The 17,745-nt window shown below is 42.8% G+C and overlaps 1 protein-coding gene across 1 annotated transcript; it reads left to right on the top strand.

The window, feature by feature from the left end:
- The first annotated feature begins 15,766 nt into the window (after nt 1-15,766).
- LOC115164589 (uncharacterized) lies at nt 15,767-17,471 on the top strand. The gene is made up of 2 exons (XM_029717239.1): nt 15,767-16,011; nt 16,223-17,471. Exon 2 carries the CDS (start codon nt 16,223-16,225, stop codon nt 17,018-17,020), a length of 798 nt encoding a protein of 265 aa, XP_029573099.1. The 5' UTR covers nt 15,767-16,011; the 3' UTR covers nt 17,021-17,471.
- The last annotated feature ends 274 nt before the right edge of the window (nt 17,472-17,745 follow it).

Here is a 17,745-nt window from a genome sequence, read left to right as displayed (position 1 = left end):
CCAAGAATCTACCAGAGTGGCTCTCAGAACTAAATACATACATTTTCCTCAACCGTTAGCACAAACTCATATGCTCAGGTCACTGCAGGTCTGTTCATCCTCACATCCTTGTGTCTCATGGAGAGAGCATACTACTCGCCAATGTCCACTCTCTTGACAAAAAGGTAGACGAAATCCGAGCAAGGGTAGCATTCCAGAGAGACATCCGAGACTGTAACGTTCTTTGTTTCACGGAAACATGGCTCACTCGAGACACGCTATCTGAGTCGGTACAGCCACCTGGTTTCTTCACGCATCGCGCCGACAGAAACAAGCATCTCTCTGGTAAGAAGAAGGGCGGGGGTGTATGCCTTATGATTAACGAGACGTGGTGTGATCATAACAACAAACAGGAACTCAAGTCATTTTGTTCACCTGACTTAGAATTCCTCACAATCAAATGCCGACCGCATTATCTACCAAGACTCATTGGACTCTATGTAAACTGGAAACCACATATCCTGAGGCTGCATTTATTGTAGCCGGGGATTTTAACAAGGCTAATCTGAAAACAAGGCTCCCCAAATTCTAGCAGCATATTGGTTGTGCTACCAGGGCGGGCAAAAGCCTAGACCACTGTTATTCTAACTTCCGCGACACATAAGGCCCTCCCCCGCCCTCCCTTTGGAAAAGCTGACCACGACTCCATTTTGTTGCTCCCAGCCTATAGACAGAAACTAAAACAGGAAGCTCCCGCCCTCAGGTCTGTTCAACGCTGGTCCGACCAATCGGATTCCACGCTTCAAGATTGCTTCGATCACGTGGACTGGGATATGTTCTGCATTGCTGCGAACAACAACATTGACGAATACGCTGACTCGGTGTGCGAGTTTATTAGCAAGTGCCTCGGTGATGTCGTACCAACAGCGTCTATTAAAACATTCCCCAACCAGAAACCGTGGATTGATGGCAGCATTCGCGCAAAACTGAACGTGCAAACCACTGCTTTTAATCAGGGCAAAGTGACCGGAAACATGACCGAATACAAACAGTGTAGCTATTCCCTCCGCAAGGCAATCAAACAAGCTAAGCGTCAGTACAGAGACAAAGTGGAGTCGCAATTCAACGGCTCAGACACGAGAGGTATGTGGCAGGGTCAACAGTCAATCACGGACTACAAAACAAAAAACAGCCCCGTCGCGGATCACGATGCCTTGCTCCCAGACAGACTAAACAACTTTTTTGCTCGCTTTGAGGACAATACAGTGCCACTAACACGGCCCGCTACCAAAACCTGCGGGCTTTCCTTTACTGCAGCCAACGTGAGTAAAACATTTAAACGTGTTAACCCTCGCAAGGCTGCAGGCCCAGACAGCATCCCCGCTGCGTCCTCAGAGCATGCGCAGACCAGCTGGCTGGTGTGTTTACAGACATATTCAATCAATCCTTATCCCAGTCTGTTGTCACCACATGCTTCAAGAGGGCCACCATTGTTCCTGTTCCCAAGAAAGCTAAGGTAACTGAGCTAAATTACTACCGACCTGTAGCACTCACTTCCGTCATCATGAAGTGCTTTGAGAGACTAGTCAAGGATCATATCACCTCCACCCTACCTGACACCCTAGACCCACTCCAATTTGCTTACCGACCCAATAGGTCCACAGACGACGCAATCGCCATCACACTGCACACTGCCCTAACCCATCTGGACAAGAGGAATAACTATGTAAGAATGCTGTTCATCGATTACAGCTCAGCATTTAACACCATAGTACCCTCCAAACTCGTCATTAAGCTCGAGACCCCCGCCCTGTGCAACTGGGTCCTGGACTTCCTGACGGACCGCCCCCAGGTGGTGAGGGTAGGTAACAACATCTCCACCCCGCTGATCCTCAACACTGGGTCCCCACAAGGGTGCGTTCTCAGCCCTCTCCTGTACTCCCTGTTCACCCATGACTGCGTGGCCATGCACGCATCCAACTCAATCATCAAGTTTGCAGACGACACTACAGTGGTAGGCTTGATTACCAACAACGACGAGACGGCCTACAGGGAGGTGGTGAGGGCCCTCGGAGTGTGGTGTCAGGAAAATAACCTCGCACTCAATGTCAACAAAACAAAAGAGATGATCGTGGACTTCAGGAAACAGCAAAGGGAGCAGCCACCTGTCTATATTGACGGGACAGTAGTGGAGAGGGTGGAGAGTTTTAAGTTCCTCGGCGTACACATCCCGGACAAACTGAAATGGTCCACCCACACAGACAGCGTGGTGAAGAAGGCGCAGCAGTGCCTCTTCAACCTCAGGAGGCAGAAGAAATTCGGCTTGTCACCAAAAACACTCACAAACTTTTACAGATGCACAATCGAGAGCATCCTGTCGGGTTGTATCACCGCCTGGTACGGCAGCTGCTCCGCCCATAACAGGAAGATGTGTCGGCATCGAGTAATTGTCTCTGGCCCCCTCCCAGTTAGGGGGAGTGATGAGCTCTACAGCAGAGTCTCACAACTCAATCGCTGGATGAAAACTGTGTTCTGCCCCTCCCAAAAGATAGAATTTGTAGATAACTGGCCCTCTTTCTGGGACTCACCCACAAACAGGACCAAGCCTGGCCTGTTGAGGAGTGACGGACTCCATCCTAGCTGGAGGGGTGCTCTCATCTTATCTACGAACATAGACAGGGCTCTAACTCCTCTAGCTCCAGAATGAAATAGGGTGCAGGCCAGGCAGCAGGCTGTTAGCCAGCCTGCCAGCTTAGTGGAGTCTGCCATTAGCACAGTCAGCGTAGTCAGCTCAGCTTTCCCCATTGAGACCGTGTCTGTGCCTCGATCTAGGTTGGGCAAAATTAAAAATGGCGGTGTTCGCTTTAGTAATCTCACTAGTATAAAGACCTCCTCCATTCCTGCCATTATTGAAAGAGATTGTGATACTTCACATCTCAAAATTGGGTTACTTAATGTTAGATCCCTCACTTCCAAGGCAGTTATAGTCAATGAACTAATCACTGATCATAATCTTGATGTGATTGGCCTGACTGAAACATGGCTTAAGCCTGATGAATTTACTGTGTTAAATGAGGCCTCACCCCCTGGTTACACTAGTGACCATACCCCCCGTGCATCCGGCAAAGGCGGAGGTGTTGCTAACATCTACGATAGCAAATTTCAATTTACAAAAAAAAAAACAATGACGTTTTCGTCTTTTGAGCTTCTAGTCATGAAATCTATGCAGCCTACTCACTCACTTTTTATAGCTACTGTTTACAGGCCTCCTGGGCCATATGCAGTGTTCCTCACTGAGTTCCCTGAATTCCTATCGGATCTTGTAGTCATAGCAGATAATATTCTAATTTTTGGTGACTTTAACATTCACATGGAAAAGTCCACAGACCCACTCCAAAAGGCTTTCGGAGCCATCATCGACTCAGTGGGTTTTGTCCAACATGTCTCTGGACCTACTCACTGCCACAGTCATACTCTGGACCTAGTTTTGTCCCATGGAATAAATGTTGTGGATCTTAATGTTTTTCCTCATAATCCTGGATTATCGGACCACCATTTTATTGCGTCTACAATTGCAACAAATAATCTGCTCAGACCCCAACCAAGGAGCATTAAAAGTCGTGCTATAAATTCTCAGACAACCCAAAGATTCCTTGATGCCCTTCCAGACTCCCTCTGCCTACCCAAGGACGTCAGAGGACAAAAATCAGTTAACCACCTAACCGAGGAACTCAATTTAACCTTGCGCAATACCCTAGATGCAGTTGCACCCCTAAAAATTAAAAACATCTGTCATAAGAAACTAGCTCCCTGGTATACAGAAAATACACGAGCTCTGAAGCAAGCTTCCAGAAAATTGGAACGGAAATGGCGCCACACCAAACTGGAAGTCTTCCGACTAGCTTGGAAAGACAGTACCGTGCAGTATCGAAGAGCCCTCACTGCTGCTCGATCATCCTATTTTTCCAACTTAATTGAGGAAAATAAGAACAATCCGAAATTTATTTTTGATACTGTCGCAAAGCTAACTAAAAAGCAGCATTCGCAAATGGAGGATGGCTTTCACTTCAGCAGTAATACATTTATGAACTTCTTTGAGGAAAAGATCATGATCATTAGAAAGCAAATTACGGACTCCTCTTTAAATCTGGGTATTCCTCCAAAGCTCCATTGTCCTGAGTCTGCACAACTCTGCCAGGACCTTGGCTCAAGGGAGATACTAAAGTGTTTTAGTACTATATCTCTTGACACAATGATGAAAATAATCATGGCCTCCAAACCCTCAAGCTGCATACTGGACCCTATTCCAACTAAACTACTGAAAGAGCTGCTTCCTGTGCTTGGCCCTCCTATGTTGAACATAATAAACGGCTCTCTATCCACCGGATGTGTACCAAGCTCACTAAAAGTGGCAGTAATAAAGCCTCTCTTGAAAAAGCCGAATCTTGACCCAGAAATTATAAAAAACTATCGGCCTATATCGAATCTTCCATTCCTCTCAAAAATTTTAGAAAAAGCTGTTGCACAGCAACTCACTGCCTTCCTGAAGACAAACAATGTATACGAAACGCTTCAGTCTGGTTTTAGACCCCATCATAGCACTGAGACTGCACTTGTGAAGGTGGTAAATGACCTTTTAATGACGTCAGACCGAGGCTCTGCATCTGTCCTCGTGCTCCTAGATCTTAGTGCCGCTTTTGATACCATCGATCACCACATTCTTTTGGAGAGATTGGAAACCCAAATTGGTCTACATGGACAAGTTCTGGCCTGGTTTAGATCTTATCTGTCGGAAAGATATCAGTTTGTCTCTGTGAATGGTTTGTCCTCTGACAAATCAATTGTAAATTTCGGTGTTCCTCAAGGTTCCGTTTTAGGACCACTATTGTTTTCACTATATATTTTACCTCTTGGGGATGTCATTCGAAAACATAATGTTAAATTTCACTGCTATGCGGATGACACACAGCTGTACATTTCAATGAAACATGGTGAAGCTCCAAAATTGCCCTCGCTAGAAGCCTGTGTTTCAGACATAAGGAAGTGGATGGCTGCAAACTTTCTACTTTTAAACTCGGACAAAACAGAGATGCTTGTTCTAGGTCCCAAGAAACAAAGAGATCTTCTGTTCAATCTGACAATTAATCTGGATGGTTGTACAGTCGTCTCAAATAAAACTGTGAAGGACCTCGGTGTTACTCTGGACCCTGATCTCTCTTTTGAAGAACATATCAAGACTGTTTCAAGGACAGCTTTTTTCCATCTACGTAACATTGCAAAAATCAGAAACTTTCTGTCCAAAAATGACGCAGAAAAATTAATCCATGCTTTTGTTACTTCTAGGCTGGACTACTGCAATGCTCTACTTTCCGGCTACCCTGATAAAGCACTAAACAAACTTCAGTTAGTGCTAAATACGGCTGCTAGAATCCTGACTAGAACCAAAAAAATTGATCATATTACTCCAGTGCTAGCCTCCCTACACTGGCTTCCTGTTAAGGCAAGGGCTGATTTCAAGGTTTTACTGCTAACCTACAAAGCATTACATGGGCTTGCTCCTACCTATCTTTCCGATTTGGTCCTGCCGTACATACCTACACGTACGCTACGGTCACAAGACGCAGGCCTCCTAATTGTCCCTAGAATTTCTAAGCAAACGGCTGGAGGTAGGGCTTTCTCCTATAGAGCTCCATTTTTATGGAATAGTCTGCCTACCCATGTGAGAGACGCAGACTCAGTCTCAACCTTTAAGTCTTTACTGAAGACTTATCTCTTCAGTAGGTCCTATGATTAAGTGTAGTCTGGCCCAGGAGTGTGAAGGTGAACGGAAAGGCTGGAGCAACGAACCGCCCTTGCTGTCTCTGCCTTGCCGGTTCCCCTCTTTCCACTGGGATTCTCTGCCTCTAACCCTATTACAGGGGCTGAGTCACTGTGCTTTGGCAAAGTGGGTGGGGTTATATCCTGCCTGTTTGGCCCTGTCCGGGGGTATCATCGGATGGGGCCACAGTGTCTTCTGATCCCTCCTGTCTCAGCCTCCAGTATTTATGCTGCAGTAGTTTATGTGCCGGGGGGCTAGGGTCAGTCTGTTTCATCTGGATATTCTCTTGTCTTATCCGGTGTCCTGTGTGAATTTAAATATGCTCTCTCTAATTCTCTCTTTCTCTCTTTCTTTCTTTCTCTCGGAGGACCTGAGCCCTAGGACCATGCCTCGGGACTACCTGGCATGATGACTCCTTGCTGTCCTCAGTCCACCTGGCCATGCTGCTGCTCCAGTTTCAACTGTTCTGCCTGCGGCTACGGAACCCTGACCTGTTCACCGGACGTGCTTGTTGCACCCTCGATAACTACAATGATTATTATTATTTGACCATGCTGGTCATTTATGAACATTTTAACATCTTGACCATGTTCTGTTATAATATCCACCCGGCACAGCCAGAAGAGGACTGGCCACCCCTCATAGCCTGGTTCCTCTCTAGGTTTCTTCCTAGGTTTTTGGCCTTTCTAGGGAGTTTTTCCTAGGGAGTTTTTCCTAGCCACCGTGCCTCTTTCACATGCATTGCTTGCTGTTTGGGGTTTTAGGCTGGGTTTCTGTACAGCACTTTGAGATTTCAGCTGATATACGAAGGGCTATATAAATACATTTGATTTGATTTGATTTGAAGGCTCTCCAGAGCCTCCAGGTAGTGAGGTCTGCACAACGCATTACCGGGTGCAAACTACCTGCCCTCCAGGACAGCTACACCACCCGATGTCACAGGAAGGCCAAAAAGATCATCAAGGACAGCAACCACCCGAGCCACTGCCTGTTCACCCCGCTAACATCCAGAAGGCGAGGTCAGTACAGGTGCATCAAAGCTGGAACCGAGAGACTGAAAAACAGCTTCTATCTGAAGGCCATCAGACTGTTAAACAGCCATCACTAACATTGAGTGGCTGCTGACAACATACTGACTCAACTCTAGCCACTTTAATAATGGAAAAATTGATGTAATCAATTTATCACTTGACACTTTATATTATTTATATTAGATAATGTTTACATAACATACATTACTCATCTCATATGTATATACTGTACGCTATACCATCTACTGCATCTTGCCATCTTGATGTATTTGATGTATCACTAACCACTTTAAACAATGCCGCTTTATATGTTTTCATACCCTACAATACTCATCTCATATGTATATACTGTACTCCATACCATCTATTACATCTTGCCTACGCCGTTCGGCCATCACTCATTTATATATTTTTATGTACATATTCGTATTCATTCCTTTACACTTGTGTGTACAAGGTAGTTGATGTGGAATTGGTAAATTACTTGATAGATATTGCTGCATGGTCGGAACTAGAAGCGCAAGCATTTCGATACACTTGCATTAACACCTGCTAACCATTTGTGTGACAAATAAATTTGATTTGATTTGAAATCATATGTAACAAAGTTCCATTTATGGATCTGTAAATCTGAGGAGCAAGGTACATGTAGATGTATCAATCATGGACATGAATGTGAGTGTAGCCTGACTGCCAGTGAGCTGTCCCCGCCGCATAAGTCTAATGAACCACCACAATGGAAAAGCCCATTCAAATGTGGCTGACAGAGCCCCGAACTCCACCTCCTCCCCACCAGACAAAGCCGTGTTGAATTTGCACACATACACATTCTGAGCAGAGAAACGCTGAGAGAATCAGTTCAAATGCCTCATCTTTTGAATAATGACGGCTCGGCTGATCGACTCGTATTGCGGTGCAGACTCATTGAGGGCAGTCAAGGTTCCAAGACATCTTAATACCTCATACATCAAAGGCTGTGGCAGGGAATTAATAAGATGGATCCCTGCAGTTAGTCTTTGTGGCTTGGGGCCTAACGGCTATGTAGCAGGTGTGTGTCAGTGCACTACTCTCTGTAGGACAGTGTACATGTAGTAAAGATAAGGAGTGGAAACAGGACAATGTAATATAGTTCTAAAGGCATTTGACTCCATACACTGCACAAATCTGCCAGCAGTAGTATATCATCTAACTTTGTTATAGCACCCTCCTCTCTCTTTATCGCTCTCTCCATCTTTATCTATATCGTTCTCTCCATCTCCCTCTTGCTCCCTCTCCCCTCCACCTGATGAGCATCACTCCACAATGAGCTCGCCCTCCTTCTTCATTTACACAAAATCGACAGGCGGTCAGACGGACCTTGATTAAAGGGTCATGTTTATCTACTGGCATCTGGATTAACCCTCACCTTTAATTCTCCTATCTTTCCATCTATTCCACTCTTAATTGTACCATGTGAAGAACATTCCTCAGACATAGTCTGGTAATATTACAGACTGTTCTATTTCTTCGACCTTTATTTCCATATATAGCCAAATAGACCTATAATGTACATCAGCCTGGGAAAAGGAGACTGGCTTTGACATGGAGCAGAGCTTTTCCCATAGAGGTGGCATATAGCATGTCGCTGAATAGTGAGCAGAATGGTACACTTCACTGACTTATTGCAAGTCAGCAAAAACACAATTTAAAACAACATGGATGGAATAATTATAATAATAGATTGTGATTGCAATAAAAACCTAACCAATATATTGTTCCGTATGTATATCCAAACCAAACCAAATTATTGTCACAGAAGTATTATCATCAATGTGGTAGTCATTGGAAACATTTAGAAACAGAGAGTCACACATAGTATATAGGCTAATACAGTATCGCTGGTTGAAGATGAAATATCCTTAGTTGTTTATTGCATTCTTTGGTATCAAATGTGGAATAATTCAGCATTCCCTAAGACCAAAACCATGGAACTAAGCTTCAAATTGTGGTGATGTGTAGATCTACTAATAGCTTTTAAGCCTGGGGTAAAAACTGATGCCATGACCACTGTTTCAAGTTCTTCCAACCCACTTCTGTGCACTTTTCTGTGTATAAACTCTGTCCCGGGTTTAATTCAATCATATACTTCTTCTAAAAGTTAGAGCAGGGTGTGATGCAGAAAGCAACCTCTTACAGTCCTACCATGTCTTGCTATCCAAGTCTGTCGGACTCTGGAGATCTAAATGACAGAGATTAAAGAGAGCATAGGTCATTCACTTCCAGGAAAAGTATGAACCTTTCAGAACGAGACAGCTATTAATGCATTATAAGGCTTCGTATAAGCATTCACAATAAAATATGACAAGTTTAAAGTGCATTTAATTCTAATACTGAGACTCTGCTTTCATCCCACTTCCTTACATCCTCAATAAACTCAATGATTTATTGACCTCTGTGCAGCTCCCATCTTCAGTTGTTTGTTCCCTTCCAGATTTTGGGGGTGTATGACGTCCTTATTTTTCCACGTTTTTAACTTCCACAGGGTGACCCGTCTGTAGCACTGTGCTGGCTTTCCCTGTATTAGAAAAGTCAGAAGGAACTCTTTGTTTTTGTCATCAGTGTGCCTGCTTTAGCTATTACCTTTAGCCCAATCATGCTAACTGACACCTGATGACCAAAAGGAGAAGAGGTTAGGATGCAGATATAGTGTACACTGTTGTTGTACCCTTTAGAGGTGACTTTTCAATGGTATACCGACATGTTACAGATAAAAAAAATATTTGGAACAAGAATTTGCAATCACCTCTTAGTCCGTTGCTAACATTGAGCACATTGTTGTACTAAATCCCATTTTCACAAGTGTTCCCATGACAGCTACAAGTCATATAAAACGCATGAATTACATCTCTCTCAAAATGGAAATAACACTTGAAAAATGATCACATGAATTCCAGGAATGTGGAAAAAGAGAGGATACAAGATCTACAGTGTAAGACCATGTATGGAACCCTTTTCTTGACCTATTTCAATGTCCAAAGTATCAGTTAAGAGCAGAAAGTGCTGCTGTTTTCTGTCACACTGTAACCCAGCAGGTTGCATGCAGCTAATAGGGACTGAAACAACATGAATGTGCTATGGGTCATGACAGCAGTGCCACACGGCTGAAGGTCTGCGGGTTTACTGGAAGTGTTGGAAACTTACGCGCAGCCCATGGTTCTCTCCATCCCAGCCTGTACAGAGTCAGGAGGGCTGTAGCTTTTACGACACCCAGTCGCTGAGGTAATGCAGACAGTGTTCGAGCAACTCATAAACGTCAGACTGGATCAGATTTATGGGACTACATTTATAATTTGACAAGGGCAAATGCTCTGACCTGGACAAGTCCAGTGAGGACTAATACTGTAGGGTCATACTGTTAGGGGACTGTGGGTCGTACTATCTGACACAATTTTTAAAAAACTCATATGCCTTACTGGAAACATCTAAGCACACCATTACAAACCTAGCACAAATGTAGCAGGAAGTAACTCACCTTGGTGGTTTTAAGAGATTACTCATTATTTATTTTCGCATTTTGTTGTAAATATGTCTCTCATCAGCCATAAACTGACTTGCAGGAAATGGAATAGCCTATGCATGAAATTAAGACGACAAATCGACAAGTCACACATTCATTGATTCACTAGCCATCATCACTATACGCATCTACAGGAAGAGATGCTGTAGAAGCCAAAAATCAGTCCATTGGTCAAAGTGTTTCTATTACAGTATAATACAGTTGTAAATTAGGCCTACCTGATGGAATGTGAGGGAGAGATGGAGGCTCAACAAGACACCTAGGTCTCCATCTTACCCTCTTATTCTGTCATGTACAAATTATAAGTCGTCTGAAATGCACTCTTACGAAAGCAAGTGAGGTCATCCACCCTTCTACACGAGGGTATTGTGCAAAGGGTTGGCGTGATGTGGGCTACATGATTCTGGGGCACAGCTGACATGTGGTTATGATGACATGGGATTCAACATTTCCAAATAGTTTAATAGCCTACATCAGCATCTATTCCCAATGGGGTTGGAATTTGTGTAATTGTGGAAATGGTCTGAGACCAGCTCAACATATGCCACAATAAATAACAATAACATGTTAACTAAGAAAATGGACAATAACATTCCACTCCATCTTTGGGTTTGCGTGACATCCCAACATCAGTCAAACATATATTTGCGGTTGTGAGGGTTTGGGCAATTCAGGCAAAACGTGAAAGATGACACAGAGCGGTTAAACAATGGTTTTAATTCAACAGCTAATTTAAACTGTACAGCCTAACATCCAATCAAAGTGATGTTTTAATGTGCCAGTGGTGAATGAGCTCATATTTTTAGATGTGAATTCACATCAGTGAACCATTCATGATTTTTTGCACATTGCTGCAATAACTCTGTCTGTCAAAGGCAAAGAAATACTGTTAGCACTGTCCCTTGTTCCTTGTTCATACCTAACATTTACAGCTTTCATTCATGCAATATCAATGACTGATTGTCTCAAAATATTAACTCCATGAATTTATGACATGGTAGATCACTATTAGGGTGATGCTTTCTATCTACTTTACTATTGTACTAACACAAACCTTCACAGCCACTTCAATGTTATCATGCATGTACTGATGATAAATATACATCTTAAGAGAGTGCTAAAGACAGGAATGGGGTGAACCAATAGAGCCACATTGAATAGCGCTGAATAGAGGTCTAATAAGGATTTAACAGGCAAAATTGGAGGGTGGCATCATGTCTATAATTTCAGCACAACCTGTCCTCCTATTAAGAAGGCCATAAGTAATGCCTGTTTCACTGAACAACAACAAGTACAAATCTGAAAATGACAAATAAAACGTGGTTTACAGAAAAATATGGAAAATATGACTGGAAAAAGTGCTAACATCGGGTTTATGAAATCAAGACACCTTTGTAATGCCGCCAACTATCAAAGTGGAATAACCAGAGAAATTAACCCCTTCATTTTAGTGCCATCAGAAATATTGCACCAGCAGGACCCATAAACATACTGTACTGGAAAAGGCCAACCGTAATTTAACATCTAGGTCCAATGGCTCTTTCTTATACTCCTTCGGCTTGGGCAGAGCTCGAACACTGATAAGCAGTGCATGGATTCATGCATGGATACTACTTAGCTTATTGCCTTTCATGTCTTCCATATTTGGCCACATTCTCCAATGAAAAAGACTGGAGGCACAAAATCTATGCTGTGCTCTAACAGTGAGAGTTCGTCAGTATGGGCCACAGGAGATATGCAATAACATTGTTATAAAACTGCACAGTCAGAGTCCAGAGATAGTAAAAAAGAAAACAGACCAAGATGAGGTATTCAATAGGAAGGGAGGTGTAGGCCTGTTCCCCTATTATGGGGTTATCAAGGATTTTTATCATAAAGCTACATCTGAATCAAAAATATATACATCATGTACTTAATTAGCATATCATTGTTTTACTTTTAACAGTGGAAGTCCCACTTTTCATCCCGTCGAATCCAGATGACCAGATGATGAGATTTGAATTAAGATGTCACAAATTACCCAGAGAAAATACATACATTTTAGTCAATATTAGTCTCCTAGTCTCCTGGTACAGTGTTTTACCATGTCATAAAGAACTGCTAGGACACTCGTTACTGTTCCTCTGAGGTCCTGAAGGAAATATTTTAAAATGTCAGCCAAACATAAATCCAACTCCATAATACACTGGCTACATACCCTGCCAGTTGTTCCATGGTTAAGCTACTATAACAATACATACAGTAGGTCTATAATGCCTACTCATCTTTGAGCTGAAAGCTGAAATAATAATACAATAAAAAAAATACTTGTGTATCATCAAGTATATTGATCTCATAAATAAAATTGGACAAAAGAAATCTACGAAAAACACGGTGGAATCGTAAGTGACTAATAGGGAGACCCAACCACAACTGCCATTGACTGTAACCCTGGCCTGGCTAGCTAGCTTGAGCAGGTCTGTTAGAACCAAACATAATGTTTACAGTATGTAATGTTTAGACCAGCCATGGCCAGTACATCACACTCAGAGTGTGTGCTTAGGTTATTTAAATCACAGCTGTTTGCTAAATAACACACCACTACAGGGTTTCCTGGACTTTCATTGTGTGATGCGTTTTAATCTTATATTTCACTGCACAGAGCGATTTAACGTGTTATTTCAGGATCAACGTTTACTGCTACGCACTATCCATTTTATTATCTATTAATAACTGATTTAGTATGCAACCAACTATGACTAAAAACACATTTACATTTATACTGAACAAAAATATAAATGCAACATGCAACAATTGATTGATTTTAGTTACAGTTCATATAAGGAAATCAGACAATTGAAATAAATTCATTAGGCACTAATCTATGGATTTCACATGACTGAGCAGGGGCGCAGTCATGGGTGGGCCTGGGAGGACATCGGCCCATCCACTTGGGAGCCAGGCCCACCTACTGGGGAGCCAGGCCCAGCCAATCAGAATTAGTTTTTCCCCACAAAAGGGCTTTATTACAGACAAAAATACTCCTCAGTTCCATCAGCTGTCTGGGTGGCTGGTCTCAGACGATCCTGCAGGTGAAGAAGCCGGATGTGGAGGTAATGGGCTGGCGTGGTTACATGTGGTCTGTGGTTGTGAGACCGGTTGGACATACTGCCAAATTTTCTAAAACAACGTTGGAGGTGGCTTATGGTAGAGAAATTAACATAAAATTATCTGGCAACAGCTCTGGTGGACATTCCTGCAGTCAGCATGCCAATTGCATGCTCCCTCAAAACTTGAAAACATCTGTGGCATTGTGTTGTGTGAAAAAACTGTACATTTTAGTGGCCTTTCATTGTCCCCAGCATAAGGTGCACCTGTGTAATAATCATGTGATTTACTCAGCTTCTTGATATACCATACCTGTCAGGTGGATGGATTATCTTGGCAAATGAGAAATGCTCACTAACAGGGATGTAAACAAATTTCTGCACATCATTTGAGAGAAATATGCTTTTTGTGCATATGGAATATTTCTGGGCTTTTTTATTTCAGCTCATGAAACATGGGACCAACATTTTACATGTTGTGATTATATTTTTGTTCAATATACTTTGTCAAATGGACTGTTGCTGACATGTAACTAAACAGTGATGATATTACATAATATAATGCCAACAAAAGCATAAATAAATAAAAAACATACTTTTATTGTACCCATTTTCAGGGTTGCCAAACCCTTCTATGGTAAAGAAAGTTAGAATGGAGTCAGCACTCTCAGAAGAGAATAGGCCTCGATTTTCAAACCATTTAATTAAGATTGAATACATTTACATAATATATGGCCTTGTGGTATGGCATAAGTAGAGCATCACTAATCAAATAAGCTAGAACAGTAGACGTAAATTAAGATGCAAATCTTTATCCACTTCAAAACGATGAACTCCCAAGACTACTAAGCTTAGTAGAAACAGATTTTTTAGCAATTAAACACTGGAAAACTATTGAATACAAACTGTGGGACATCTACTGCTGACAACTGTGAAACCCACTGCTGTAAAAGTGATAGAGAACCATTTAAACCCAGATGATAGATGAGGGGAGGCCTCCCTGCCATTTACTCCATTTTAGTCCAATTCATTCCCAGATGAACAATTTGAACCCAAACTCACAAAACACTAACACTGTCTGCATTGGCCTCTAGCTGTAGCACAGCTGTATATCTCCCCCTGTAGATGCATATTTGAACACTATGGGGCCAGCAGCAATAACACTGCAGAACATTAAACAGAACATTCAACTGGAGACTGAGAAGGAAAGAGGGCTGCTGGTAGTAAATGTACTTTGTGTTACTCAGAGTCAGAGTATGTGGGACAGCTCAATGCCAGCATGGCTCCTTAACCAAAAGCTCAGTGAATGAGATTCCACAAACTCAGGTTTTTAGCTGCTTCTGGTTATGTTATCCTGCTATTTAGGAAACAAATTGATACTGAATTTCACCATCAGCATCTATATATTTTAAAAGCTAAACAAAGAAAATCGAAGTACAAAACTAATAGGACTATCGGTTTAATAAGTATTGTACCAAGTGAATAGTAAATGATGTAATCTTCCTTTTCTCTGATCTTGAATACTTAAATCAGTGCCATCGCCTCCTCCTCTGGACTCAAACAGAAAAGAGAGCAGTAAGTCTATCCATGTGCAACCACTTTAAAATCAAAGATCTATGTCTTTCACCTTGTCATACTGCCTTTGAAGTATATTATATTTAACTAGGCTTAATAAAACCACAAGAGGAAGAGTAGCCTATAGGGCCAGGAGTTTTTCCTGACCGATCCTCTTATGAACATGGTCCTGTGCACCTTCACAAACAACAAGCGGAGAATAGCATGAAATCTCTCCTGTTGCTCTCCTCAATCAATGCATAGTAAGTAAAGTTGCATACACTACTGACATACAGGTATGCTGCAATTCTACATCAATAGGGCACTGCCATTCATGTTAATCCTCTAGCCCCCTCTGGTGGCATTGTCAACACATCAGCTAAAAAGGAGGGGCATACTTCAGACAAACACTACCATGGTTACTGATCACTGTTCTATTGTATTTGTATTTAACCTTTACTTATTAACTAGGCAAGTCAGTTAAGAACAAATTCTTATTTTCAATGACGGCCTAGGAACAGTGGGTTAACTGCCTTGTTCAGGGGCAGAACGACAGATTTGTATCTTGTTAGCTCAGGGATTCAATCTTGCAACCTTCTGGTTACTAGTCCAATGCTCTAACCACTAGACTACCTGCTGCACCGATAGAAGGGGAGGAGCACTAGACACACACAGGGGAGGAGACATGCAGATGAAGCTATGTTAATAAAGATGATATCATGGTGATGGATAATGCAGGGAAGATAAGCTGACCTCTCCATGACAACCAAAGCAGTATCCATAAACACTAAACACAAGAAGGCAGTGGCTTGGACTCACTATAAACTCGAATAACGCCATGACTGCCATTAGCTCATTCATCATTGGTTCTAGTCACCCAGCAGAGGCTCAAACGGTTTAAAACAACAAACCTTCATTCTGTGTGTGAGCTGAGGACGGCAGACAGGTCCTCCTTCGTGCTTCAAGCTGAGGATCTCTGCTGTAGAGGTAACAAAACTCCTGCAACCATATCAACCCAGAATATAATTTAGTATACCTTAAAATTATAATTCCACTATCACAAGACATATATTTGTCCATTTGTAACATACACTGAATCTGCTTAAAACTGGCATGTAATCTGTGCTGTACTATGAGATGGTGCACCACTGATTTCTCTTCTACTCAGAACCTCTTGGTGTGGCTCTTGCTTTGCTAGATGTTGCTGCACAGACCACTAGCAGGAACAGGTGAAGAGGAGGGACCCCAGGGGTCCATCAGAGTGAACGTGGAGCTGCAGTACAAGCTGGGAGAGAAGACCGAGGCACGGCTGCAGGAGAAGGGGGCATGGTGTATCAAAGAGGTCACCATTAGAGAGCATTACTACGACACAGAGAGCTTCCACCTGGCTTCTCAGCAGACCTGGTTAAGCAAACAGGGCAGTCAGTGGAGAATGATCATAGGTAACAATCCATACTCTTCCAACAATATGCCACCAGAGCCAGAGAATCAGGCTGCTGGCTCTGGATGTCCCTCTACAGTCTGGGGAGAGGAGCTATGTGTGGATAGAGATGAAACAGAAGGGCCAAAGGGCTGTGAGGACAACCCCCTTTCTATTCCAGAGATAGGACAGATCCAGGGCCAGCCCTGTCCTCCTGCACCCCAGTACAGGGAGCTGACTGGCCACACTCCCATCATCCAGCACCTGGCTCACTGCTTAGGGGTCCCAGTGAGAGAGCAGGAGAGCTGCAGCAGCACTGAGGCCATGAAGGCCTTCCTGGAGCTGGCTGGGATCCAGAGTTATGGCAGCTGGACAAGGGCCAGGAGGCTGGAGTACAAGCTGCCTGGTGATGACTGCACACTGGTGGTGCAGAAGAACCACAGCGTGGGAGGATCTGCAAACAATGAAACTGCACTGCTGTCCATGAGGGCAGACATTTTACATATTGGCCATGAACTGGAGAAGATGGAAAAAGTAGCTGCAGAGCTTGACCTAAGGCCCTTATCTCCCAACTGACCATGTGTATCGGTTATCTAAGCGTTTCAAACAGAAGTTCATGGCAAGAGGACAAATGACCCAAATTATTAGATGTTTATCTAGGTTGGTGTCTAATCTATTTTACAGTTTAGGATCGTTATTTTCACCGTATGCAAGCCATCATGTGGATGTTGTTAGTAGGCCCACCGACGAATGATAACAGCATGCACATGATGATCAACGTGTTGCATGATGCACTTGCTTTTGTGTTGCGCGAGAAATTATCGCAATGCCTGTGGATAAAAAAAAGTCAGTAGCTAGGTTTACATCCAAATTGCGACAGATTTTCATGCGAATATTCTAAAATCTACATAAAATATTTTCCCACTAGAGATGTTTCCATCAAACTGACTTATTGTGGATAAACGTCTGTGCATGATGACGTAGAGCACATAAAAATACCTTTTGCGGTTACATTTCCTATGTAATAATGAAAAATAAAAGTTAAATGGGTTCCCATCGCATTTTCAACACACATTGATGGGTTTTGTCACAAACTGTTGCGTTATATAGCAAACGTGCCCACTCTGGCCTTGGGACGTGCGCTCTAGCCAACACCTCACAGATACAGTAGGTTACCTACATTTAAAGGAGCATCAAGCATATCAAGTGCACTTTCACCACCATGTGAGTTTGTTATGTTCTGTTAATTACTGATGTCCCCTTTAAGAACGGAGCGCCCTTGGTCATGCGCAGTCTTTTGC

This window comes from Salmo trutta, chromosome 27 (genome assembly GCF_901001165.1).
Source record: "Salmo trutta chromosome 27, fSalTru1.1, whole genome shotgun sequence".
NCBI classification, from domain to species: domain Eukaryota; kingdom Metazoa; phylum Chordata; class Actinopteri; order Salmoniformes; family Salmonidae; genus Salmo; species Salmo trutta.
This window is presented reverse-complemented; position numbering and strand designations above follow the sequence as displayed.

Bases quoted from the DNA above. Each gene is read 5' to 3' on its own strand.
- LOC115164589 (XM_029717239.1), top strand. From the start codon at position 16,223: ATGTTGCTGCACAGACCACTAGCAGGAACAGGTGAAGAGGAGGGACCC.